General features: G+C 60.4%; 7 protein-coding genes across 7 annotated transcripts; 5 read left to right on the top strand and 2 right to left on the bottom strand.

Annotated features, from left to right (window-relative positions):
• Nucleotides 1–478: 478 nt before the first annotated feature.
• BKCO1_2100013 (agc dmpk protein kinase) lies at nucleotides 479–2,221 on the top strand (the record flags this gene model as incomplete). Its single annotated transcript, XM_020272641.1, has 2 exons — nucleotides 479–1,145; nucleotides 1,206–2,221. 2 exons carry the CDS (start codon nucleotides 479–481, stop codon nucleotides 2,219–2,221), a joined length of 1,683 nt encoding a protein of 560 aa, XP_020130916.1.
• A 2,543-nt stretch (nucleotides 2,222–4,764) lies between these two features.
• BKCO1_2100012 (cp2 transcription factor) lies at nucleotides 4,765–7,392 on the top strand (the record flags this gene model as incomplete). Its single annotated transcript, XM_020272630.1, has 3 exons — nucleotides 4,765–5,588; nucleotides 5,645–6,957; nucleotides 7,019–7,392. 3 exons carry the CDS (start codon nucleotides 4,765–4,767, stop codon nucleotides 7,390–7,392), a joined length of 2,511 nt encoding a protein of 836 aa, XP_020130917.1.
• Nucleotides 7,393–9,695: 2,303 nt separating this feature from the next.
• Nucleotides 9,696–10,538, bottom strand: BKCO1_2100011 (ureidoglycolate hydrolase; the record flags this gene model as incomplete). Its single annotated transcript, XM_020272619.1, has 1 exon — nucleotides 9,696–10,538. The coding sequence occupies one exon, from the start codon at nucleotides 10,536–10,538 to the stop codon at nucleotides 9,696–9,698; it is 843 nt and encodes a 280-aa protein (XP_020130914.1).
• A 1,127-nt stretch (nucleotides 10,539–11,665) lies between these two features.
• BKCO1_2100010 (hmg box-containing protein) lies at nucleotides 11,666–13,773 on the bottom strand (the record flags this gene model as incomplete). Its single annotated transcript, XM_020272608.1, has 4 exons — nucleotides 11,666–12,089; nucleotides 12,151–12,250; nucleotides 12,305–12,879; nucleotides 12,935–13,773. 4 exons carry the CDS (start codon nucleotides 13,771–13,773, stop codon nucleotides 11,666–11,668), a joined length of 1,938 nt encoding a protein of 645 aa, XP_020130915.1.
• A 1,732-nt stretch (nucleotides 13,774–15,505) lies between these two features.
• Nucleotides 15,506–16,552, top strand: BKCO1_210009 (nad dependent epimerase; the record flags this gene model as incomplete). The annotated part of the gene is made up of 4 exons (XM_020272749.1): nucleotides 15,506–15,644; nucleotides 15,710–15,882; nucleotides 15,939–16,042; nucleotides 16,096–16,552. The coding sequence occupies 4 exons, from the start codon at nucleotides 15,506–15,508 to the stop codon at nucleotides 16,550–16,552; spliced, it is 873 nt and encodes a 290-aa protein (XP_020130990.1).
• Nucleotides 16,553–17,279: 727 nt separating this feature from the next.
• Nucleotides 17,280–19,318, top strand: BKCO1_210008 (arylsulfotransferase protein; the record flags this gene model as incomplete). Its single annotated transcript, XM_020272738.1, has 3 exons — nucleotides 17,280–17,408; nucleotides 17,459–17,587; nucleotides 17,639–19,318. The coding sequence occupies 3 exons, from the start codon at nucleotides 17,280–17,282 to the stop codon at nucleotides 19,316–19,318; spliced, it is 1,938 nt and encodes a 645-aa protein (XP_020130991.1).
• Nucleotides 19,319–20,006: 688 nt separating this feature from the next.
• On the top strand, nucleotides 20,007–21,971 carry BKCO1_210007 (mfs transporter; the record flags this gene model as incomplete). The annotated part of the gene is made up of 3 exons (XM_020272727.1): nucleotides 20,007–20,706; nucleotides 20,770–21,244; nucleotides 21,299–21,971. 3 exons carry the CDS (start codon nucleotides 20,007–20,009, stop codon nucleotides 21,969–21,971), a joined length of 1,848 nt encoding a protein of 615 aa, XP_020130997.1.
• Nucleotides 21,972–22,062: the final 91 nt, after the last annotated feature.

The following is a 22,062-nucleotide window of genomic DNA, read 5'->3' as shown; positions in this document are numbered from 1 at the left end:
CAAGCATTATCACGGACCGATATGTTGACTTACAATGCGGTCACTATTAGATCTCACATTAGGTAGACACTAGAACAGCTCCACTCAAAGTTCGCACATATCATGGCTGTCCCTAGGAAATAAATTACAACGCAAGGCTCGCTGTCCCTTGGCAGAGACGCAAGTGTCGAAAACTTCCGTAATATGCGCACAAGACTCCGTTGTTTGAGCCTCGCAGCTTTCACGGGGGTGAAAGGCGTAGCACAAAACAAACAGAAAGAGTCATAAGAAAGCTTTTCAGTCGTGAAGCAGGCTCGAGTGAATGAGAGTAGCTGCATGGGTGCCTCGGTCCAAGGCAGCGACTTCTTCTTTCACACATACAACGCACCTTCCGTACTTGCTTGCTTCAGTGACACCTCCTCAACTGCGCGTCAAGACGCAACCCGCCACCTCAACATCCTCGTCTGACTTACTCGTTCACGACCAACCCTAACCGGCCATGGCGGACATACAGAACTGGATGCGGAAGACAATTCAGCCCGTCCGAACGCGCACCCCGACCTTCCCTTTGACTTCCGACGAGCGCCGCAGCACCGTTGACGCCAGTTCTCTTTCCGAATCCAGCACGCCGCGAAGACGTTCCGGCCCGCGCAAGAAGATCTCTTCTTACTTCACCCACCGACCGAGCAAGTGCCTTGACGATCCCGCGACGGAACTCTGGTCATCTGATGGTATGACCAATGATGCTCCTTTACCCGACATAAACACTATGATCGATGCAATCTTCATCAAGCTCTGCGACCAGCCGTTTGACGGTCTCCCGGAACAAATGAACAGTTCCATCCTCCACGTGATCGAGGCATATAGGAACTTGAGTGTGGAAAAGGAGCAACTTAACGACAGGCTCCAGGAGATGGGTAACAGTCTAGAGGAGGCTCAGATCAGATGGGAGACAGAAGAAAAGGACTTCCGCGCGGAAATCAAACGTCTGGAACTTATCATTGCTAAAGGGAAGAACGGCATGTCGCGACTGATGGCCTCTCGTCAAGACAGCGTCGTCAGTCGAAGGAAGGGTTTTAGAAGCAAGGCAGGCTTGAGCACGACAGCTATCAGGGAAGCAGAGACTGTGGCAAAGCAGGAGCCACAGACAAAGAACAGTCAGCAAGGTAAGACACTACCTATCGGATCCTTGTTGAAGATCGACACTTAAATAACATCTTCCCTAGCCATGTCACCGTCCAGCAGGGAGAGGGTTCTTTCGATTCAACTCTTCTCTACCGTCAATCACGACATCTCAGTGGGTACGCCTCCACTAACGAACATCTCGAATGCACTTGGAAATGTTTCTGCGTTTCCAGAAGGTCCTCGGGGATCTTTGTCTCCAGGACAGGCCGCGTCTTCAGACGACGAACGCGCTTGTCGTGGTTCCAGGACGAGATTGAGCCCCAGCAGCGCGATTGTGCCTTGCGAGAAGGAAGCTGGATCGTTTCGAGAGAGCGACCCCGCTCGAGATTTGCAGGCCATCAAACAGATGGCATCTGCAATAGCGAGCAACCGGGGCTTGAGGGCGGAACAGATCCTACCTAAGCTGATTGAGTTATTCGACAATGCAGAAGAGCACCTGGAAGTGCCTTCGACGGAAGCGGTGCAGAGAACCCCAACGAGGCACCAGATTCGCAGACCGCCGTCCTGGATCCCTAACGATGATGCTGCTGGCTGGAAAGATTCACGCATAATGCCTGCAATCAGGCCGCCTCTCCGTACCATCGATAGCTTCGTGTCGTCTCGCGGCGAGGCAATGAGCGATCTATCAGCGAGCAGTTCAGAAGAGCTTGAAGGCGACCGCAATGTAAGAAAGCCTTCTAAGATTCCCAGCCCTACACATGACAAGGGATTAGCGCGTTCACGTCAGGAACAGCGGTCTAGCGTTGTGACGGTGGTGGCTGGCCCCGGCCGATCAGAGGCCGAAATGCTCTCGTCCAGCGCCAGCTCCCGCAGAACGGCATTCCGCAACAGTGCCGAACGCCTCGACGCGAGTGTGGCACCCCGCAACAACATGGTCCGGCAGATGTCGCAACAGAGCAACCGTCGTTCCCTTTCATCGTCAGCTGCGCAGAGTGGAGCCACGTCGTCTCCTGACACTGTAGCGGCGAAGTCAACCACAGCAAATGCCCAAGTAAAGCTCACCGCCGCCACTCTCGGGCCGGACCAGCGGTCAACTGCTGCTGAAGCAAGAGACTAATCAGGTAGACTGCGCCGCAAACCTTGTGGGCGGCAGGGCGGCCAGAAGCTCAAAGACCACAGTTAGCCGCATTGACCCCGTCAAGGATGGCGCGCGCCAGCCAGCCTACCAAAGGCCAGCGGGTAGCAAATGAGGAAGCGCAGGATTGGGGTAAGACGGAAAACGGAAGCAGAGGAAGCGTTGTAGCGGAATGCCGGTCTGTTTGGGCGAGCCGGCGTGCCGGGAGTTTCATTTGGGCTTCTGAGGTTGAGGCAGCGCGGCAGCACGCGTCGGAGATGAGGCAGACCAGCGATGGACATCGCGATCGATCGCGATCGGGTCGGGCGCCAGGCTGGGGGCGCGAGTAAGGAAATAAAAAAGAAACAACGGACAGCTGTCCCAGCAGCCTCGGCGAAAAGCAACACCGGCTAGTGAGGTCCTCTATAGTCCAAAGGATTTGTGGTAATGGGCTCGATTGGGCGATGCGCGATTATGCCGCGTGCTGTAATACGACGGCAATGTGGGCGGGGGAGATTAGCGGCGCGTGGGCGCTGGCGCGGGTTAGCCTGGGCGTACAGCGCGACCCAAAGCGGGCGCGGCGAACGGTAAGATACGCGCCAAGCTGCTTACGCTGACGCTTGGGGCGGCGGCCGACTGACGGCTAATCCTGCCAACGCCAATCGCACTTGGCCTCGCACACACTCCGCTCGAAATTGCAGGAACAACGCTGTCCTCCCATGCTCCAGCCTTCACCGCGCTCTCAACAACCGGCCGCGGTGGACTCGCTCTCCACTCTCCACTGTGATTGCATCATGCCGAGACGTGGTGCCGGCGTGCCGACGGTCGAGTTACATCGCAGTCGCGTCGCGTCCCAGAGTCGCACAATGAACAGCAGCACCGCTCTTATGACGCCAGCCTGACTGGCTTCGCTGCGCTGGCGGGCAGCCCCAGGCTCAAGACTGCGAATACGCGCGTCACGCCGTCCTCTGCACCGGCCGCAACGGGCGACGGATCGCCAGCGACCGTGATTTGCGGAACGGCTCCCGTCAGCTAGCAGCTGTGGCGCATGAAGCCCGCCGGCTTCTCACGCGCCTCGGCATGACTACCTGTCGCGGCGGCCGGCCTATGATGTGCGACAGCCCCGGCCCGCCGATTGAGCGCACGCTGCAACGCGCCTGCGAGCGCCACGTCGAGAAGCGATCGCGCACCATGTCAGACAAACGACCGGCCAGGCTGCCTTTTTCCAGCGAGCGCTGCGCGCACTGGAGCCGCGGACTTCGCCGCCGCCGCCTTCTGCTCTCGCCGCCATCAGCCCAGCATGCACCCGCACCCCCGTCCGTGTCGCCTCTGGGCTGCCGCCCCCCCTCCCCCCCCCCCCCCCCCCGGCGCCCACTACCGACATTTTCCCTCATCTCGGCTGCCCTCATCTCGCAAGCGATATGGTTGTCAAAGATCCGGCCGCATGCGCCACACCAGCTGGCTGCGGCGGGATGCGCCGTGGGGACCCATGCCTCCCATCCCTTCATCACGCAGGGGAAGCAGCGCAGCCAGCGGCTCCAGGCACTCGCGCGCACTCGGCACCGGCACGTCATTCTCATCTCCGCACGGCAGCTGAGGCGCAACCTGTGCTCCCGGCGCGATGGAGGGGGCAGTATGTGCGCCAGGAGGCCGCGGGCCCCTGGAGCGTCACGTTCTCCGTGTGTGGCTGCTTGCTATCCGCGGCCGGGGCCCAAGGACGTTCCAGAGGCGAGTGGCACGCTTGGACGTGCGCGACGCTGCGGTTTCACTCAGCGGCCATGCTTGTTGCTGGGCGGCGGCCGACGACAACGTGCTCCCCGCGCGGCCGTGCCCCCGCGCGCGCCTGTGCGCGCTGTCGCGACGGGCGGGAGGAGAGATTGGGAGGCGGCGCACGACAATCGGCAGGCGGCCAGACCACGGCGGCGCTGGGCAGTCGCGGCTGGGATCTGGGATGCTGTAGGGACGAGCGATCAGCGTCCGAGTTTTCGGGCGGTCGCGCGGCGGCAGCGTGGCCGCGTCTCTGGAGTGAGGTCCTAGGCCTGGGTGGCGCGCGTGGTGCTGCGCACAGCCACGGCCGGCTGAGGTATGACGCAGCGCAATGGGGCGTCGCGCGTTGCCCCGACCCCGACGATTGACGCTCGCATCGTGATCTGCTGTTCCGGTGCGGTCACCTTCCTGGGCTCGTGCGCGCCGCTTCCTTCCCTCACCACCCTTGCAAGTGCTGGTCCACATGGCGTCGAAATAAACGGTTTTGCTTCATAAAAGACTGGCGCCTTTCGCTCGCATATGCGCGCCCGCCTTTTGCTCCCCGAACCGCATGGTGCCGTACCTGTAGTCAGCCACACGTCCTAGGCGCCCGCGCACCGCCCACCGCCGCCGTTCCACACCTCAGCTACTACCTCGCCGGCCTCTCCTCTTCATGCTCCTAGCACCCTAACTACACGCTCCGCCGAGCTCTCCCAACATGTTCCGCAATCGGTAAGCTGTCTGCGCCTGCTCGCGCCTGCTCGCGCCTGCTGCGCGTTGCGCTCCGCCAGCCTGCTGACATGTTGCCTACGCGCAGGACCAATTCGCAAAAGCCGAATGATGAGCTGATCGCGAGCTTCAAAGCCTCCTTTCCACAGCTTGGCCCCGTGTCTCGTGGGTCGGCGCCGTCGCAAAACACCACGTCTGCTCTCGACTTAGCGCTCCAGTATGTTGATCACCCGCAGTCGCGACTCAGTCGCTCAGATGCGGTAGTCGCATCGCACATCACCGCCTGCCCCCCCCCCCAACCACCACGCGCCCTTGCTGACCACAACGCGTGCTGCAGTCATTTTGGCGACTCCGAGGACGTGAAGGATCAGGATCCCACCCCTCGCGGTGCTGAGCAATGGCGCTTCACGCCCTCGCTCATGGATCCGAACAGCTTCGCCTTTGCCTCCTTTGCCAACCAGCCACCGGGTTACTACACGCCCACGCCTGGCGGCACCAACACCATCTACCACAGCCAGGCTGGCGATCTGCACACGCCCGGCTTCACCATGGGCCTGGGCACGCCGTTGTCCATGCCCACGTCTGAGGGCGCTCTCCAGGCCGCCCAGTCGACTGGCCCCGCCATGCACGGCTTCCAACCTCATCCCATTGCGCCTCTTCCCTTCCAGAATACGAACCCGTTTGCCATGCCTCAGATGTCGCAGGCTCAGTCGTTTGCGCCCCACCAATTCTCCCATCAGCCTGTTGCGTTCGATCCCATGTCCCAGGCTGAAGAGCCGCCAACCGACGGCATGCCAATCGACATCGACATGCAAGAGCGGTCTCCCATGTTCGCCTTTGATCAAGGATTCGGCGAGCACCAACGATCCAGTCTTCTTCAGCAAAACATCGAAAAGTAAGCCTCCCCTCTGAACTTCATCCTACAAGTCGACTCCTGCTAAACAGAGACAGCTTCCGCTGGCATGTAACGCTCAACGCACCTACTGCTATGATCAAGCATGCGGACGAGGTTCCCGTCACATATCTCAACAAAGGCCAGGCCTATTCCGTCTCAATCGTCGACACTGCCCCGGCCTCTCCTCAGAATGCCGGCGTCCCTGTCAAATACAGGACGTACATTCGCATCTCCTTCGAAGACGAGCAGCAACGCCAGCGACCATCAGCCTGCTGGCAGCTCTGGAAGGAGGGGCGTGGCACGAACGAAGCCCACCAGCGCGGCGGTCGCCTACAAGCGGTCGAATTCGTTGATCCGACTCAGGTTGGAGGAGGCGACGGTTCGACGCGTCCTCGAGTGGAGCTGGAGTCTGCGTCGTTCGACGGGTTCTCGGTGACCTGGACGCCGGCTACGAGCGCCAACGGCGTTGTTGAGTGCTCGGTCGCCGTTCGCTTCAACTTCCTCTCCACGGACTTCAGCCATTCCAAGGGTGTGAAGGGCATTCCGGTGCGGCTTTGCGCGAAAACTGAGGTGGTCGGTGCTCAGGCACCAGGCCTGGCGGAAACACCCCAGCTGGAGATCTGCTACTGCAAGGTCAAACTTTTCCGCGATCATGGAGCTGAGCGCAAGCTTTCCAACGACGTCACTCACGTCAAGAAGACCATCGACAAGCTGAAGCAGCAGATCGCGCAAGCAGAATCCGGCATGAAGGATTTTGGCAAGAGAAAAAGGGGATCAATTGCGAAAGCGAGTGCGAGTGTCAACGACCGGCCTGGCAAAGTCCCCAAACACAAGCGGACTTGGTCCATGTCGTCTGCAAGCTCCACCGGCAACAGGCCTTCGGCAGAGGAGGATCTACACCTCAAGCTTGCAACGCTCCAAGACATGTTCACCTCTACCAGGCCTACAAGCATCTTGTACTTGAAGGGTGAGGAGCTTGACGATCCCGATCTTCACCCGGTGCATCTTACTGGAGAACCCCAAGACCTCACCAAGGTCGAGACTGGAGACTCGACGATGTGGGACGGCCAGAGCAGAAATTCCTCCATTGTCTCGCCCACACCGAGCTCGCAGTCTGTCAACTCGGGCGAACGTCGCAGCTCAACGTTCCAGTCTTTCCCTCCGCCGTCGCGTGTATCCTCGAACGAATGGCGCAACATGCCGCAAACAGCGACCGGTGATATCAATTCGTTGGCTGTCCAACCAACTGTGTCCAATAACCCTGTCAAAGTTCAAAAGGCGTCAGCAGACAAGTCGATTGGGGGCTGGATTGATGCCCTTGGCGTTGATCTTTCGTACCAGCCACCGCCGGAGCGAGCCATCAAACCCAGTAAGTCTATTTTGCCAACACCCCTGTTTTTGCCACAAGACTATGATCTGACAATTAGCAGTTGCGTGCTTCTATGTGCAACCAAGATTTGTCGGGAGGCCACCCGAAGACAACTACTACCGGGCCGTGTACCTCATGCAGCGCACGCTCAAGGACCTGGTCAACGGCATCGCAATGAAGTGCAAGCTCGAGCCGACCCGGGTTGTCCGCACCATTCGGATCAATTCAAAGGGCCTCGCGATCGCACTGGACGACAGCGACGTGCAGGAGATGGCCGAGGGCCAAGACATGACGGCCGAGTTTCAAGAGGTCCACGCTGACTCGCCTATGAAACGCGAATGGGACTCGGGAGCGACCGACTTGCAAGTCGACGGTGAGGTCGGCGCAATCGAGACGACGACGACGTCTGGCTACGAGCTTCGCCTTCTCTTCTGAAATGCACGTCTACCCTCGCTTCCCAAGGCTAACGACTGGTTATGAGCTGTATATTTCGTCATGGCGCGAGCGCTGGTCGAAAGCGCTTTAGGGACATGTATCTGCACCCACGGGCGTTTGTTTGGCTTGAGATACCACTTGGATTCGCCCGCATTTGCGACTTCTTCGGATACCCACTACTTAATTTTTTTTTCCTTGCATGGACTAGCAACGACGCGGCGGCTTTACGGGCTTCTATCTATAGCGCCTCGGGCGTGATGGCTGAGATTACTCTCGATTTCGATTTGGGGGTTTGTTCCATGTTGATGTATTCTGCGTTGCACACTGCTCCTGTAATCTTTTCTTTTCGTCGCGGGCCTTGCACGGCGCGCTGGCTTCTTTACACGAAAGAAGATACCCATCAGTTTTGAATTGTGCTTCATGTAATGCTTGTCTCGCACAGCTTCGGGGAGAGTGGGGACGTCCGAGTACTGTTAGTAGACGACGGCCAAATTCACGGGCTTTCAGACTTTGACAAATATTTGATGCACGTAAGGCGAGCTCGTGGGAGCTGGTGAACCATGGGTCTCACACAACGTTGCCCCGCATCGTGACTAGGCTACTGGCCGCCGGACACGTCGTCGTCGGCTCATCAGCACGCAGGGACGTGAGGTGACGGCCGACAGAGGCGCCGCATCGAGCGGCAGAGGTGGCGAGTGCTGGAGTGCAGGAGTGGCTCAGTGGAGGCGCAGTTGGGCGATGGGCAGGGAGCAAAGAGCCACAGAGCCACAGGCCAGCTCCCGCCACAGCGATCGGCCGCCGGGTGCCAGCTCACAGGAAGCGGGCAGCCCTTGCTTCTGGCGCAGTATCGGCTGACTGGCTGCAGGCGGCGGGAGGCTTTCAGCTCGGGTCGTCACGCACGACGCGGGCTCCAGGGACGGCGATTGGTCGGGAGCGCGAGGATGGGCGGAGTAGCGCACATCTAGAAGACGGCTTTGCCACAGCAGAGGCGCAAGCGACGCGGCGCACACGCAGGGCGGGTGGCTAGTGTTGGTGGTGGGCGGGCGCGCTATCGACAGCCTACCCGTGGTGTGTGGAGGTGCGCCGTGCCGCGACAAGCTCGAGGCGGTTGCACGGCCACAGAAGCAACGGGAGCGTCGCACACAGCTGCGACGGTCGGGCGACCGTTGGCGGAGACTGGCCAGAGCGAGCAGCGCACCATGACGCAAGGCTGCTGGGGGGGTTGTGCCCCATCAGCTGGCGAGGGCCGGCGGCTGGAGGCCAAGGTGAAACGGCTAGCCGACGGACGAATCACAGCGTGGCACGCAGTGCGTTGCGGTGTCGCCGTGGATGGCGGGACAGGCCGCGCGACGTCTGGCCCAGCTAGAGGGCGGGGGCCGCGACAGGGTTCGGCTGGCTCGGACGCGCGCGAAGGTCATGTGCGCGCAGCACGGCGGCAAACTGACGGCACGTCAGAACGCGTGGGGCGGGCTGGTGGGTTGTGGCTGGTGTGGGGCGCGTTGCAGATGCAGAGGTGAGAGGTGAGATCCGTCACAAGGTCGGAAGCGTTTCCTTGCACCGCGTGACGTCACAGCTCGCAGCACTCACCGGCCGCAGCGCATCCCTTCTGCTTCCACTGCACCGCGGACACGACTCGGGCCCGGGCGCCGCGGGAAATGCCCGCATCCATGTCGCTCACAGAATACGTAGGAACAATGGCATTCTCCGACTCTTCTGTCATGGTTCCATCGCGGGGCATAGCAGCGTCGCATATAGCCTGCAAGGAACGCGCTCCAGGCGACCGGCTGTTGCCTCGTGCTGCGCTGCGCCCCGGCGCCGCTCCGTTCCTTGCGTTCCTGCTATTGCTCCGTTTGGCAGCGCCCCGTGTCGGCGTTATTTTATTGCAATGTGCCTATACAATGTTTCCCGAACAGGAAGCCTGCAAGCGCGCTCAAGCGAGGCGCTAAGCCCGCCGCGGCCATCGTCGCCCTACGACCAAGCGACCAACAAGCGAGCCCGCCGTTGTGCACGACAACACTGCGCGGAAAGGGAGGTGGCGACCGCTGGCTGCCATTGCCTTTGCAACCCGTCTTGCCTGCCGCCCTACACCCTACTCCCTACACCCTGCACCCCTGCTTCGTGTCCGGCTTTGCGCGCGTCTGTCTAAATTTGGCATAGCGTCCATCACAACCGCTTCTGGCACCACCCCACGCCACCCTTGAGACGGGCAACTTTTGACGGCCAAACATCCAAGTACGTGAGAAATAAACTTGTAATTTTTCCTATTTCATCCCGTTTTCCTTGCCCCTCCCGGCTTCGCACCATCAGAGTCTCGCCTTCACCACGGGTCCTGCCACGGTGCTCTCGCCAACCGGCACCGTCAGCCCCTCGCTGCCATCGGCCGCCTGCAGCTCTACTTCCTGGCAGTCTTCAATGCCCACGCCATTGGCAAATTGCACCACGACGAAGTCAATGTCGTCGGCGCCCAGAACGCACATTGGCGCATGCCAAGTGCCGGCACCGTACGTTACGGCCTGGTTCCCCTTGGCGATGAAGGCCCTGGCATTGTCGAGATCTGGCAGGCCAGGGCCCTTCGGTGGCGCAACCGGTGCCGGCTCCCTCGTTGCCGATGGCGAAGGCGGCGCTGCTTCGTTGGTGAAGGGCGAGGGGCGTCCGCGTGAGAAGATGTCGCCGAGTGAACGGCGCTTCCGTGGCTCCGGCGCCGGAAAGGGCGGCGGACGAATGGTTTGAGCCTTGACCGACGCTGGCAGCGTCGGGGCAACGATGATCAGATACTGCGTCGAAGCATCGGAAGCGGCCTGGCCCATGGGGATGAATGTCTGTGGCGTGAAGGGGTGGCGCTCGAGGATGGACACGTCGAAGACGTCGCCGTGGCGCAGCTTGCGGGGCGAGCACACAAACATGTTCATGACGGCCTTGGCAGCCTTGCCGCTCGCAGCCAGGTGGTAGAAGTCGGTCATGTGCGTGACGTCCAGGTACTTGAGGGCGGTGCCCTGGTTGGCGCGCACTGCATGCAGGCCGCCGCCGGCCTGCGGTGAGCCCGTCCGCGCCGGGTTCTCGATGACGGTGCCGAAGGACGCAAATGCTGCCGGTGTCAGCGGCTCAATTGGGACGCGCCGGGCCGGGGCAGGGACGGACGGCGGCATGCTGGGCGGTGCTGGCTTGGGAGCTGTTCGAAGGTTGGTGGGGAGCTTGGAGGGCTGCGCTGAAGGTGGGGAAAGGCACGGCTTATCACAGATAAGGCGGGGTGCTCTGCAAACGTCAGCTCCATCAATTTCCCCTCGCCATCGAAGCCGGGCTCGACGCTCGAGCATGCGCTAGACTACAGACCACAGCCGAAGCCGGTCCAATGCTGAGCCGGCACGATCATTGGTGGTATTCTGGGTCAACTTATTATTCTCATCTCACTCGCCCAGCTGACGACATCCACGCCAAATGAAAAGGACAACCGACTATCCAAATGATATCAGGAGTGCTGGGCGTGCAGTACATGCCCACTTCTATCTGCGGGAGACTATTACCAGCTGTTTCACACAAGGTAAGCTCGCCATGATGACGGCAACCCCACGTAAGCCGGTCTTGAGTTTCATGCCTGCACTGCATCTGCAGAAGTCATTACGCTCGAGGTCATTCTATAGGGTAGTAAAGCATTGGTTACTGCTATATGCCGCTCACTTGCAGGTAGCACGTAGAGTGTTGGCGGGGAGCAGGCGGTGCGCTGGGGCGCGAAGAGGGTAAACCCTTTGTGCGAAGGGTAGCCGGAGGCTTCCTCCTTATAGATTTGTCTGTCTTTTCGATTGCGAATATCATCATTTTGGCCTGAGATTCCCTGTCTATTGACGTGTCTCACAGACTTACTATACTCTTGCTTGATGCTTATGGCTAGTTCTATGTGAGGTAGTAATATTAAGACTATGCAAGGCTTTTCAGATGACAACAAGGTATAGTGGACTACGTCCTAATAACTACTACCCATGTACACGCTCTGTTTCCATGTACTAGAGCTTTCTTCAGCCGGAAGCCTGATCGGAATTCGCTTCGAGGATCATGTAAAGCTGCAACGCAACAATTATCTTAAGTAAATGATCACACCAGTCCAGGCGGTAGTGCCGTTTGAAAGGTTTCAACGTCCGCGTCCTATTAACCTATACAGGTCTAGGGAACACGGATGCTCTGATTATACAAGATTTAGGCCTATATCTCGATAGTATCTAGTCCAAGCTGCGAAGCGCGCCAGGATTACCAGCTCGAAGAGCACAGCCGCCCTGATGGTCTAATCATCTAGAGTAACTGCTTCGACAGCTCTAGTAACGCCCTTCAAACCATCCTGCACATCCATAGCTTTCGCTTGTTTGGCCTTGGAATCCTTGTATTCCCTTCCAAGGATCTCCATGATATCCTTGTGACTTTTGCCCTCGTTTTCCCGCTTGATCCTTTGGAAGTTATCCTTCATGAATATTTGGTACCCATTTGGACCTTTGGTCGGATCCTTCCGCCGCACAGCTGGCTTCGTTTGCATGAGATCTGACTTACATGAGCCGCACCGGTGTTTTGTTGGATCGATAGACTTTGAATGGCGCTTGAACTCATGACCGCAGCTTACACATGTCCACACGTATTTGTAGTCAATGGCGTAAGTGTGTTTTGTCGTGACATTAACATTGCGGTGGCCGAAGGCACGCGTAACCTTTTTGGCCCTGTAATAGATTGCTCAGCATGGCCTTTCACAAAACAGGGACATCCACCCAAGCTTCATACCAGTCCTTGAACTCTTTTCCGTGCGGGTTGTCTCGGACGTTACTGATCATGAAATTTGTGAGATGACAAAATTCGTGTGCTATGACATTGATAAGGCGATCTAACACAGAGTACTTAGTATATTCGAGAGAAAACGTCGTTTTGGTTGCACTACCTTCGTCATCGATGACCTTTTCTGCAAGCTCGATGCTCGCATGGTGCCGGTGTTGCACAGAGGAAATGCCAGTTTCCTGAATCTTGACACTCTCTTTCTTCCAATTTGCTCTTCCAGCGGTCGTGTTTAGGGTCTTGCTCCAAATCAGCTTTACACCTCCTGATTCGGCTGTAAGTGATGATATTTGCCCTTGAGTTATTGTTGTATCAAGCTCATCAAGGAAGTCTTTGGCCAATTGGTGCTTTCGCTGCTCGAACGATTTGCGGATTGGGTCTTTTTTGGTAGGACTTTTTTTCTGCGCTGATATTTGGAAGGCTTGCTCATCACTGAGAGAACCAAACCTTGGTTTTTGGGGAGATTGCAGTACTTTGCGAGGTGAATGCAGGTCGTTCCACGAGTTGACCACATCTGGGGACCAGAAGGCGTCTAGGCTTGGTCGATGCGGTGGTGTCGGGATACGGGACTTTTTGGGAGATAGCAAGCGTGATCTTCCTGGACTGACCAGAGGAGGTGGAGTAAGAGGGCGATTGGAGTGGTGTGTGACCTTATGAGGTGATCGGCTTCGAGGAGGGGAGCTGTGGGTGGGTTGTTAGTACGCTAAGCTCAATATAGGATGGATACTATTCTCACTATTTCAAGACGGCGTTGAAATCGTCCGAGGAAGAACTAGGTGGTCGCTCAAAGACTGCAGAGCTGGGATTGGATTTCCGCAGAACAGGCGGGTCCGTCGAAGCACTGATGGACGGGGTCTCATACGGTGGAATACTCGACTCAGATGTCAGGCCGTCTCGGGGAACATCTCCCAAAGGAGAGGGGGAGTCAACTTTAGATCCCCCGGGATTTGGCGATAGCAACTGCACCCATTTCGCGGCTTCGTCATGGACATCCTCGGTGAGAGACTTGTCAGAGTCACTCTGCGATGCTGACCATGAACTTCCCTCGACATCTTCGTCGGATTGGGACTCTGAAATGCAGGGTGAGTCTTCTTGCACAGTACTGCTCGTATCTGAAGTCTCGTCCACAGGGTACTTTGAAGTCTTCTTGACTGCCCTGGCAGGTGCGCGTTTCGCGACTGGGAGGCGCTCGTAGAAGGGCTGGCGGGTCTCGTCAAGGGATGCAATGGATCCGATAGTTTCCGCAGTCACCGGTCGCGCAAGCCTACTGTCTACAAAGGCAGGCTTCAGCAGGCGTTGACGTCTTGGGGCGACGGGTGTGCTGTTGGTTTTTTGGACAAGCGACAGCCCAGTGGGCTTGGGAAAGTCTCTGGAAACAGGCTTGACAGAGGCTGCGTGCACATCACTGTTCGCCGTTTTGGCTCTGGACGGTGAGTTTTCGCTCACGTGCCCAGATGAGGATGGCGGCTGGTGACGTGCAGACTTTGCGTTACGGCGCCTGCTGAGGATTTCGGAGAGAGCTGGCAGCTCATCGTCGCTACTCTCGTCGCTGCTCGCATAGCGGGCTCGGGCCATTGCGGGCGGGCTGTGGGGTATTGAGCTGGGGATAGTCGGTGACGGTGGTTGTGGTTTGCGGCGGTGGTGGTAGTGATGGACTCGCTGTGTTTGCAAGCTTTGTCGGTAGTTGGCGCGGCAACGCGGCGGAGGCTTGGCAGGCTCACGGCGAGGATGGCGACATATGGCGACATCAAGCTGTGTCCCCCAACGAGGTAACGCAAGGGCTCGTCTGGCAAATCGAATTGCTGCAATGGGACAAATGTCATCTGGAGCTACGATGCTAAGCAACACGGCACTCTGCACCCCGCAATGTGGCTTTGGACCGCATCCGACCTTGCACATCATAAGGCTGACCTCACCTCTACCGCACCTCGACCGCGCGGGCCGTTGCGCTTGTCTCAGCAGGCCCGCGCCGCAGCCGGGGCGACGGCCATCGTCCGGGGCCCAGCGTGCGCACTCGACGCCGGGGGGCGCGGTGCTGGGGGGCGCCTTCGTACTTGAAGCGAAGGCCGGCGGAGCGACGACGGGTTCTGGCAGGAGAGCGGCATGATCGTCGCGCTCGTGTCGGTGGGAGAGGGCGGTCGCACGTCGAAGGGTATCCTACCGGCGGGTGCACGGAGCGTGGTGGGCCGGCGGTGCGGTGCGAGTGTGCGACTCTGGGGAAGCTGCGCGGAAACACGTCGGCGCGGCGCACCGTAGTCGCGCTGCCAGTGTGCTGCTCTCCCCTTGGTTCCGGGCTCAGGGTTCCGGGCTCGCAGCGCTTACACAGTAGGAGCAAACGCCAAGGCGGGCCTGGTGCGACGCGGAATGGGCAGAGATGGGCAGGAGCGAGTGACAGCTGGCCTTTCCGGGTGCAATCATTGCCGCGGCGGGGAGGAGCGAAGAAGCGACTCCTGAAGATGAAACGAGGCCGTCATCAGCGCGGAGCAGGCGGCGTCCAGAATGTTTCGCTGAGATGGGCCGGTGCAATGTGATCTGCCGGCCAATGACGCGCCGGCGGGGAGCGTTTTCTGCCTCACGCGGCCTTGGCATCCGCCCGTCTCCTGGAGGCGTCCAACACGGCCAGCGTGCCAGCTTCAAGGCCTTCCTCGCCCGTGCACGCTCCCCCCCCCCCCGTCAGCCCATGCACCCGCCCGCGCTGGCATTGGCCGCCGGCAAAATGTCCTGAAGCACGCCCGCGTCGCCGCTTCGGGCAGGCCGCGCCCTGGCCGCCAGCGGGCTTGCGCAACCATCGTCCTAGTGTGCGACGACCGCCCACGCCTGCTGTGGCCCGCGTAAGCTCTTCATCTGCCTCGCCCGCTGCGCCAGTCGTACTTCCTCGGCGTCGCTGCAGCCGCCGGCCCGCTGCACGCGCCCGGTACCGTGGCCGTCATGCAGGCGTCGATACTTGCCCTTGCCAGCGCTCAGGGGTGCGTCTGGGCGCGCAAGCCGCCTCACAGCTGACGACTGCCACACCCCGGCGGCGCACGCTGGAGGGGAGCGGCCTTCTCGACGCGCGGCGATCGAAATGTGTCCGCCGGTGGAGCCTGCCCTGGGTCCCTGGCCACCGATGTCATGAAACGTTTGAGAAGTGCGCACTGCCCAGCTCCAATGGCCCCAATATATATGAATGCCCGTGGCGGGAAGTGGTGGCCTGCCCAGCCCTGGTTGTTCTTGTACATTCCGCTCTTTCCAAGAAGACACCTACTATCAGCCTTCGCTTCTCTCCTCACGTCCTGTCGCTCTTTCGCCTCCCAAAGCCCCCGCCATCATGACGTTCGCCGACCAATACACCCCGAAGCCCATCACCGACATCTTCACCGCCGACACCGACATCGACCGCCGGCAATGCAAGCGTACCGTGCCCATGAGGGTCATGTGTCTGGGCCTGGGCCGCACCGGCACTGCTTGTGAGTAGCAACAACCAACACCATGCCTCAGGCTGGTGGCGCTGACTGCTGACCGCTGCCCGCAGCCCTTCGCGATGCCCTGCGCGACCTTGGGTTCAACGACACCTACCACATGATGGCCGTCAGCGTTGAGAACCCGCCTGATGCCCTTTTGTGGAGGGACGCTCTTGCCTACAAGTACGACGGCGTTGGCCACTTCGGCCGTGAACAGTGGGACCAGCTCCTCGGCCACTGTCAGGTACTACTACCCTTCGCCCTGATGAACTGCCAAGCCAGCGGCTAACGACACTGCAGTCTCTCTGCGATTGGCCGGCAATTGCCTTCGCGAAGGAGCTGATCGAGGCCTATCCCGAGGCCAAGATCATTCTGACCACCCGCGACGTTGACTCTTGGCACGCGTAAGTCGATTGAGGGAGCGTGACTGGACTGCAGGCGCTAATCAGAGATGCAGCTCCTGCCTCAAGACGGTCGACTGGCGCGCCAACGACCCGGAGTTGAAGATGGTTGCCAAGTGGGACTGGGGTTCCGGCCTCTACCAGCCCATGCTGTACAAGTTCTGGACCAGCTTTTTCAAGGGCGACTTCAAGAAGTACGGCAAGCAGGTCTACCACGAGCACTACGAGGAGGTGCGTAAGCTCGTGCCGCCGGAGCGCCTGCTCGAGTACCGCATGGGCCAGGGCTGGGAGCCGCTGTGCGAGTTCCTCGAGGTGCCGGTGCCTGACAAGAAGTTCCCGCACACCAACGACACGGACGGCTTCGTCGACAGGTGCCGGGCACGCAACAGGGCGCAGATGTGCAACGTTGCCTTCCGCATGCTGGTCGTCGGAGGCGGCGCGGCAGCGACGGTGCTGGCGGCGTCGATGACGCTGCACCGCTACTTCGGGCACCGGCTGTTCGGCAGCTCGTAGACGCAGACGCAGACGCCGGCGGTGTTGATTTCTTTTCTTTCTCTCTTGGCTTGAGTTTGATTCACGCGCCGGGTTGGGGGCTTATCGTTGTTAATATGTTATCTTTCCAAAACTGGCGACGCGGAGTTGGCATCAGGGACACGGCGGGCAGCTCTTTTTGGCGCAGGGTCATGTCAGAACAGCCACGGACAGGGCTTCCGTAGGCAATTCACTTCAAATGCAGTTACATGTCTGGACATCTGGTGCCGCTTGATCCGACGTGACGAGCATCCCTGGCGACTGCGTCTGGGCGCGGGCGATTGTAACGCAACGGCGAGTGGCGGGCGGACCGGCAGGCGAGGCGGGCGTCGCGGCGCCAAGAGTTGCGGTGGCAGGCCGCGTGAGCTTGGGTGGGCCGTGGCGCGTCTCCAGTCTCCATGCCCTCCTGGTGCGGAGGACGAGCGGCGAGCGCTGGCGGTGGGATTCCGATTGCGATGGGCCGGGTGGGGGCAGGCCTCTAATCTCGTTCGGGGCGCGGCGTGGTGATCGCTGGCGACCAGGGATGCGCGTCTCTGCGTGGTGGGCCCGCCTCTCCAGCCTGGCTGCGTAAGGCGCTCAGGGCGCGCGCGCTGCATTTCGTCTGGCCGCATCCGCGTCATCCCAGCCCGGCGTCTGCTTTTTGTTCTGCTGCAGAGGGGTGTGGCTTCTTCAATGACCAGCCACCTCGCTCCGTAACTGCACCTTTGCCATGTCGCCGACACCAGCCTTTCCTTCCATGACTTCGTTTCTGCTCGCCGTTGCCTTGCTCCTCTCGTTTATTGCTTCTGCCCGCGCCGACCTGAACAATGACACCTCGCCTACATCTTTCTTCCACTCGGTGCGTGCCGCAACCAGCGCCGCCAGCGCCGTTGCTAACCCCAGCTGCAGAGACCCGAGATCCATGCCCCTATAATACAGTTCGACGTGCTGTGGCCCGACTTCGTGTCGCCCGGCTACATTTTTCTTTCGCCCTACCGCAACGTCGACCCGGGGCCCTACATTTACGACAACTATGGCGTGCGTCCTCTGCCTTGCCCGCGCCCGACTGCCATCCGCTGACATCCGCAGAACCTTGTGTGGTCCGGAGCTGGTCTCATGGGCCCCATGGTCGGCCACGCGCCCCGAGTCTGCGACTACCAGGGCGAGGACCACCTTTGCTTCTACCAGGGCGAGCAGTACCAAGGCTTTGCCCGTGGCCACGGCATGATCATGAACAACGAGTACCGCGTCATCAAGACGGTCGAGAGCGGCGGATCCACCGCACAGGCCGACATGCACGAGTTCCGCGTGCTTCCTGGCGGCAAGACGGCGCTGATGACCGTCTACCAGACCCGCCAGTACGACCTGGCGCCCTTTGGAATCGAGCGAGGCATGGGCTGGATCGTCGACAGCGTCTTCCAAGAAGTCGACGTCGAGACCAATGATGTGGTGTTCGAGTGGCGCGCCCTGGACCATGTGTCACCAAGCTTCAGCTACACTCTGCCCGCCACCACCGACACCAGCGGGGACGGTCGCTCGCGCAACTCGCCGTGGGACTATTTCCACATCAACTCCATCGACAAGAATGAGGATGGCGACTATCTCATTTCATCCCGGCACATGGCCGCCGTGTACAAGGTCTCGGGCGAGGACGGGCACGTCATCTGGGAGCTGAACGGCGCGAACCCCAGCTTCCACAACCTCAACTTGCACTTCTCCAGCCAACACCATGCGCGCTGGCTGAAGGAGAACTCGACGCACACGGTCCTTTCCCTCTTTGACAATGCCAGCAATCATTACAATACGACGAACCCCTGGTCGCGCGGCATGACCATCGCCATCAACCACGTCGACCGCACCGCGTCGATGCTCCAGGAATGGCTGGCTCCGGAGGCGGCGGGAGGGCTGCTGTCGGGGTCGCAGGGCAACATGCAGGTTCTCAAGGACGGCCACGTCATGATTGGGTGGGGCAACAACCCCTTCTTCTCGGAGCATCTGCCTACGGGCGAGGCCGTCATGTATGGCAAGCTCGCGCAACCCGAATCGGGCGTGGTCAACTACCGCGTGTACAAGTTCGAATGGTCGGGCACGCCGCGGGACAGCCCGGCGCTATGGACGTACTCGCGCACGGGAACCAGCGTTGCGGGCATGGTCTTCTACGTATCGTGGAACGGCGCTACCGAGGTCGATTCGTGGCAATTCTACGCGGCCAACGACGCGAGCGGGCCGTGGGAGTTTGTGGGCAACGCGACCAAGCGCGGGTTCGAGACGAGGCTGCGCATTGAGACAGTCAAGCCGTATGCGTTTGCAGAGGCGCTGGACCAGGGCGGCAACGTGCTGCGGCGCTCGGCCGTCACCAAGACGTTTGTGCCGTCGGCGGGCCTCATGCCGTCGTGCGACGACTGGAGCTGCCAGCAGCACCCAGAGCTCGCGGAGGGTGAGGTCATCGAAGCGCACGCGCCGTTTGTGGCCAACGGCGGAGCGAACTGGAACACGGGCCTCAACAGCGGGAACTACTACCTGAGGCTGCCGATGTCGATGGGAGCGAGCATTGCAAGCATCGCGGGCCCGCTGGGCGTGGGCGTGGCGGTGGTGGCACTGCTCGCGCTCTGTCTCTACAAGCACCGGGCGATGCGGGGCGTGTCCGGCTGGCAGCGTTCGCTGCAGCAGCGCGCGGCGGGGCTGCAGGAGGTGCTCGGCGCGGACGGGGTACGGCAGCGGATGCTGCAACAGTATAAGCGAGTGGGGGATGCGGAGTCGGGGTTGTGAGACGTCACAGAAGGTGTGATGTACATAGACAGAATAGAGCAAACAACAGTAATGCTAATCTGAGCACTGCAAAGCCGCGGGATCCGACTTTGCTGCGCGAGCCGAGGGCATATCTTGTGACGGCGAGACAGTGGTGTGGGGTGCTGGCGGCGTTGGCGTTTGGGCGCGAGGTACGGATCGTACGGCAGTTTGAGATGGCGTCGGATGGCGTTCGTCGGCGTCTGGTGGCTTGACGGCCACGCAGCGCGCGGTTGTGGCTGGGCTGGCCGGGCTGGCCGGGCTGGCTGGGCTGCAGCTCGCGGCGACACGGCAGCTGGTGACGCGAGTGCGGCGCAGGGCGGCGGGCGCACTGCCGAAAGCGTCGCAGTTCAGGCGCGGCGGGTGCTATTGATAGGCCCCAACACAAGCCTTCCCAAGCTTTTGGCGCGCGTCGCAACGCCGGGCTGGATGCGGAGGCGATCGGCGCGGCGGATTTGGATGGCCGTGAGGTTGATTGCGCGGCCGCACGGGCTGGCGGGCGGCGGCCCCTGCAATGTCGCGCGCCCGTGTCGCCAAGCAGTGCCAAGCCTGGGCCTGAAGCGCAGGCGCGTGCGACGGTACGTATGCAACTGCGACGAGCTGACGGGGCGCCCCACCGCTGGTGCGTCGCCGGCCTATTCGTACGTCCTATCACCCTCGCGCCGCGCCCATGTCTCCTCCGTCGTCACCTCCACTCCCGACGATGCGCAGCAGAACCACCTCGCAGGCCGAGCCCGCTGACTCGTCTACCGGCGCCGCCCTCCGCCAGCACAAAGCTCATCAGCGCCATGGTTCCGGCGTGCATCCCCATGCTCGCTCCATCTCTCTCGGCCGCCTCGAGCTTGACCCGCCCGCCGACATGGACACGCCCATCGAGCATTGCAAGCCGCCGCCCGCCAGCTGGGCCACGCTGCCGCACAAGGGCCAGCTCGCCGTGCTGGCCATCTCGCGCTTCGTCGACTTCTTCCAGATGGCCTCGCTGCAGACCTACATGGTCCACCAGCTCAAGTCCTTCGACCCCGCCCTGCCCGACTCGGCCATCTCGCATCAGGCCGGCGTGCTGCAGGGCAGCTTCACTGCCACCCAGATTGTCACCGCCGTTGTCTGGGGCCGCGTCGCCGACGCCCCATGGTGCGGCCGCAAGCGCGTGCTGCTAATCGGCCTCGTCGGCACCGCCTTCTCGTGCCTGGGCGTCGGCTTCTCGCAAACCTTTCTGCAGGCCACCTTCTGGCGCATGATGGGTGGCGCCATCAACGGTACCATCGGTTCCGCTAGGACCATGGTTGCCGAAACGGTCGACAAGCGCTTCCACTCGCGCGCCTTCCTGCTGCTCCCGCTGGCCTTCAATGTTGCCAACATCCTCGGTCCCAGTACGCTGCCCTCCCCTACTTCCCCGCCCACGTGCTCTCCGCCTGCTAACCGCCGCTCCGCAGTCCTCAGCGGCCTGCTCGTCGAGCCTGTCGCCGCATACCCCAAGCTGTTCGGCCCGGCCTCCGTCTTTGGCGGCGTCGACGGCGTCCAATGGATGGAGAAATACCCCTACGCCATGCCAAACCTCCTCTGCGCCATCCTCCTCGTTCTCGAGGCCGTTGCCGTCCATTTCCTGCTCACCGAGACGCTGGCGAGCATCCGCAACTCCAAGGTTCCGCTACCCAGCTTCATGGACCTTGTGAAAAATTTCTTTTCTCGCTTCACGTCGCCCAATGCCCATCAATACCGCCTTGTCGACAACGCCTCCGACGGCCTGCTCGCCGGCATGGACGACGACGCTGTCGAGCTTTCCTCGGTTCGCCACGGCGAAAAACCGAGCATGTCTAAGCGCCCCCAGGTCTTGCCATTCAGTCGTATCTGGACCGCCAACGTGTTATGGGTCCTGCTCTCGATTGCGATTTTCGACTTCCACATGGGGTATGTCCCATGCAAGCCCTCTCGGTGTTTCAATCCCGCTAATCTGCTCTGCAGTGCTTTTTCCAGTCTCTGGATTGTGTACCTTTCCACCGACAGACCTGCGGTTGACATCACGGCTCGCTTCATCAAGCGATCCAATCCCTTCATCTTCAGCGGCGGTCTTGCTTTTGAGCCTGCCGCCATTGGCTTTGCTCTAGCTGTTCTTGGAATCGTTGGCCTTTTCCTGCAGCTTTCCATATACCCCTGGGCGAACACGCGGTTCGGCCTGATGCGTTGCTTCCGCTACTCGCTTTTTCTTTTCCCGCTGGCGTATTTCTTGGCACCCTATCTGTCTCTCTTGCCCTCGCCAACACCGGCGCCAAGTCCCGCAACAGGGTTTTGGGTGTGGGTCGGCATCAGCCTTATTCTCACCCTCCAGGTGACCGCGCGTACTTTCGCTCTTCCCGCCAGCATCATCCTGCTCAACAACTCCAGCCCACACCCGAGTGTCCTGGCCACAATCCACGGAATCGGTCAGAGCGTGAGCTCGACTTTCCGCACGGTAGGACCTATTGCCGCCGGTTATTGGTACGGTGTCGGCTTGGAAAAGGGCATTGTCGGTGTCGCCTGGTGGCTTGTCGCAGCCGTCAGTTGCATTGGCTGCGTTTCCAGTTTCTGGGTTCGTAACGGCACTGGCCACGAGATCCTTTTGCCCGGCGAAGAGCCTCCCGAGAACGACAGACAATAAGCAACTGGCTTCATTTCCCGAGGGATTTCTACTTCTAACTATGTATTCAAGGTTTATATTTGAAAGATGGCCGGAGCGCAGAGTGGTTCAT

The sequence above is a fragment of the Diplodia corticola genome, assembly GCF_001883845.1.
Source record: "Diplodia corticola strain CBS 112549 chromosome Unknown scaffold21, whole genome shotgun sequence".
In the NCBI taxonomy this organism is placed as follows: Eukaryota; Fungi; Ascomycota; class Dothideomycetes; order Botryosphaeriales; family Botryosphaeriaceae; genus Diplodia; species Diplodia corticola.
This window is presented reverse-complemented; position numbering and strand designations above follow the sequence as displayed.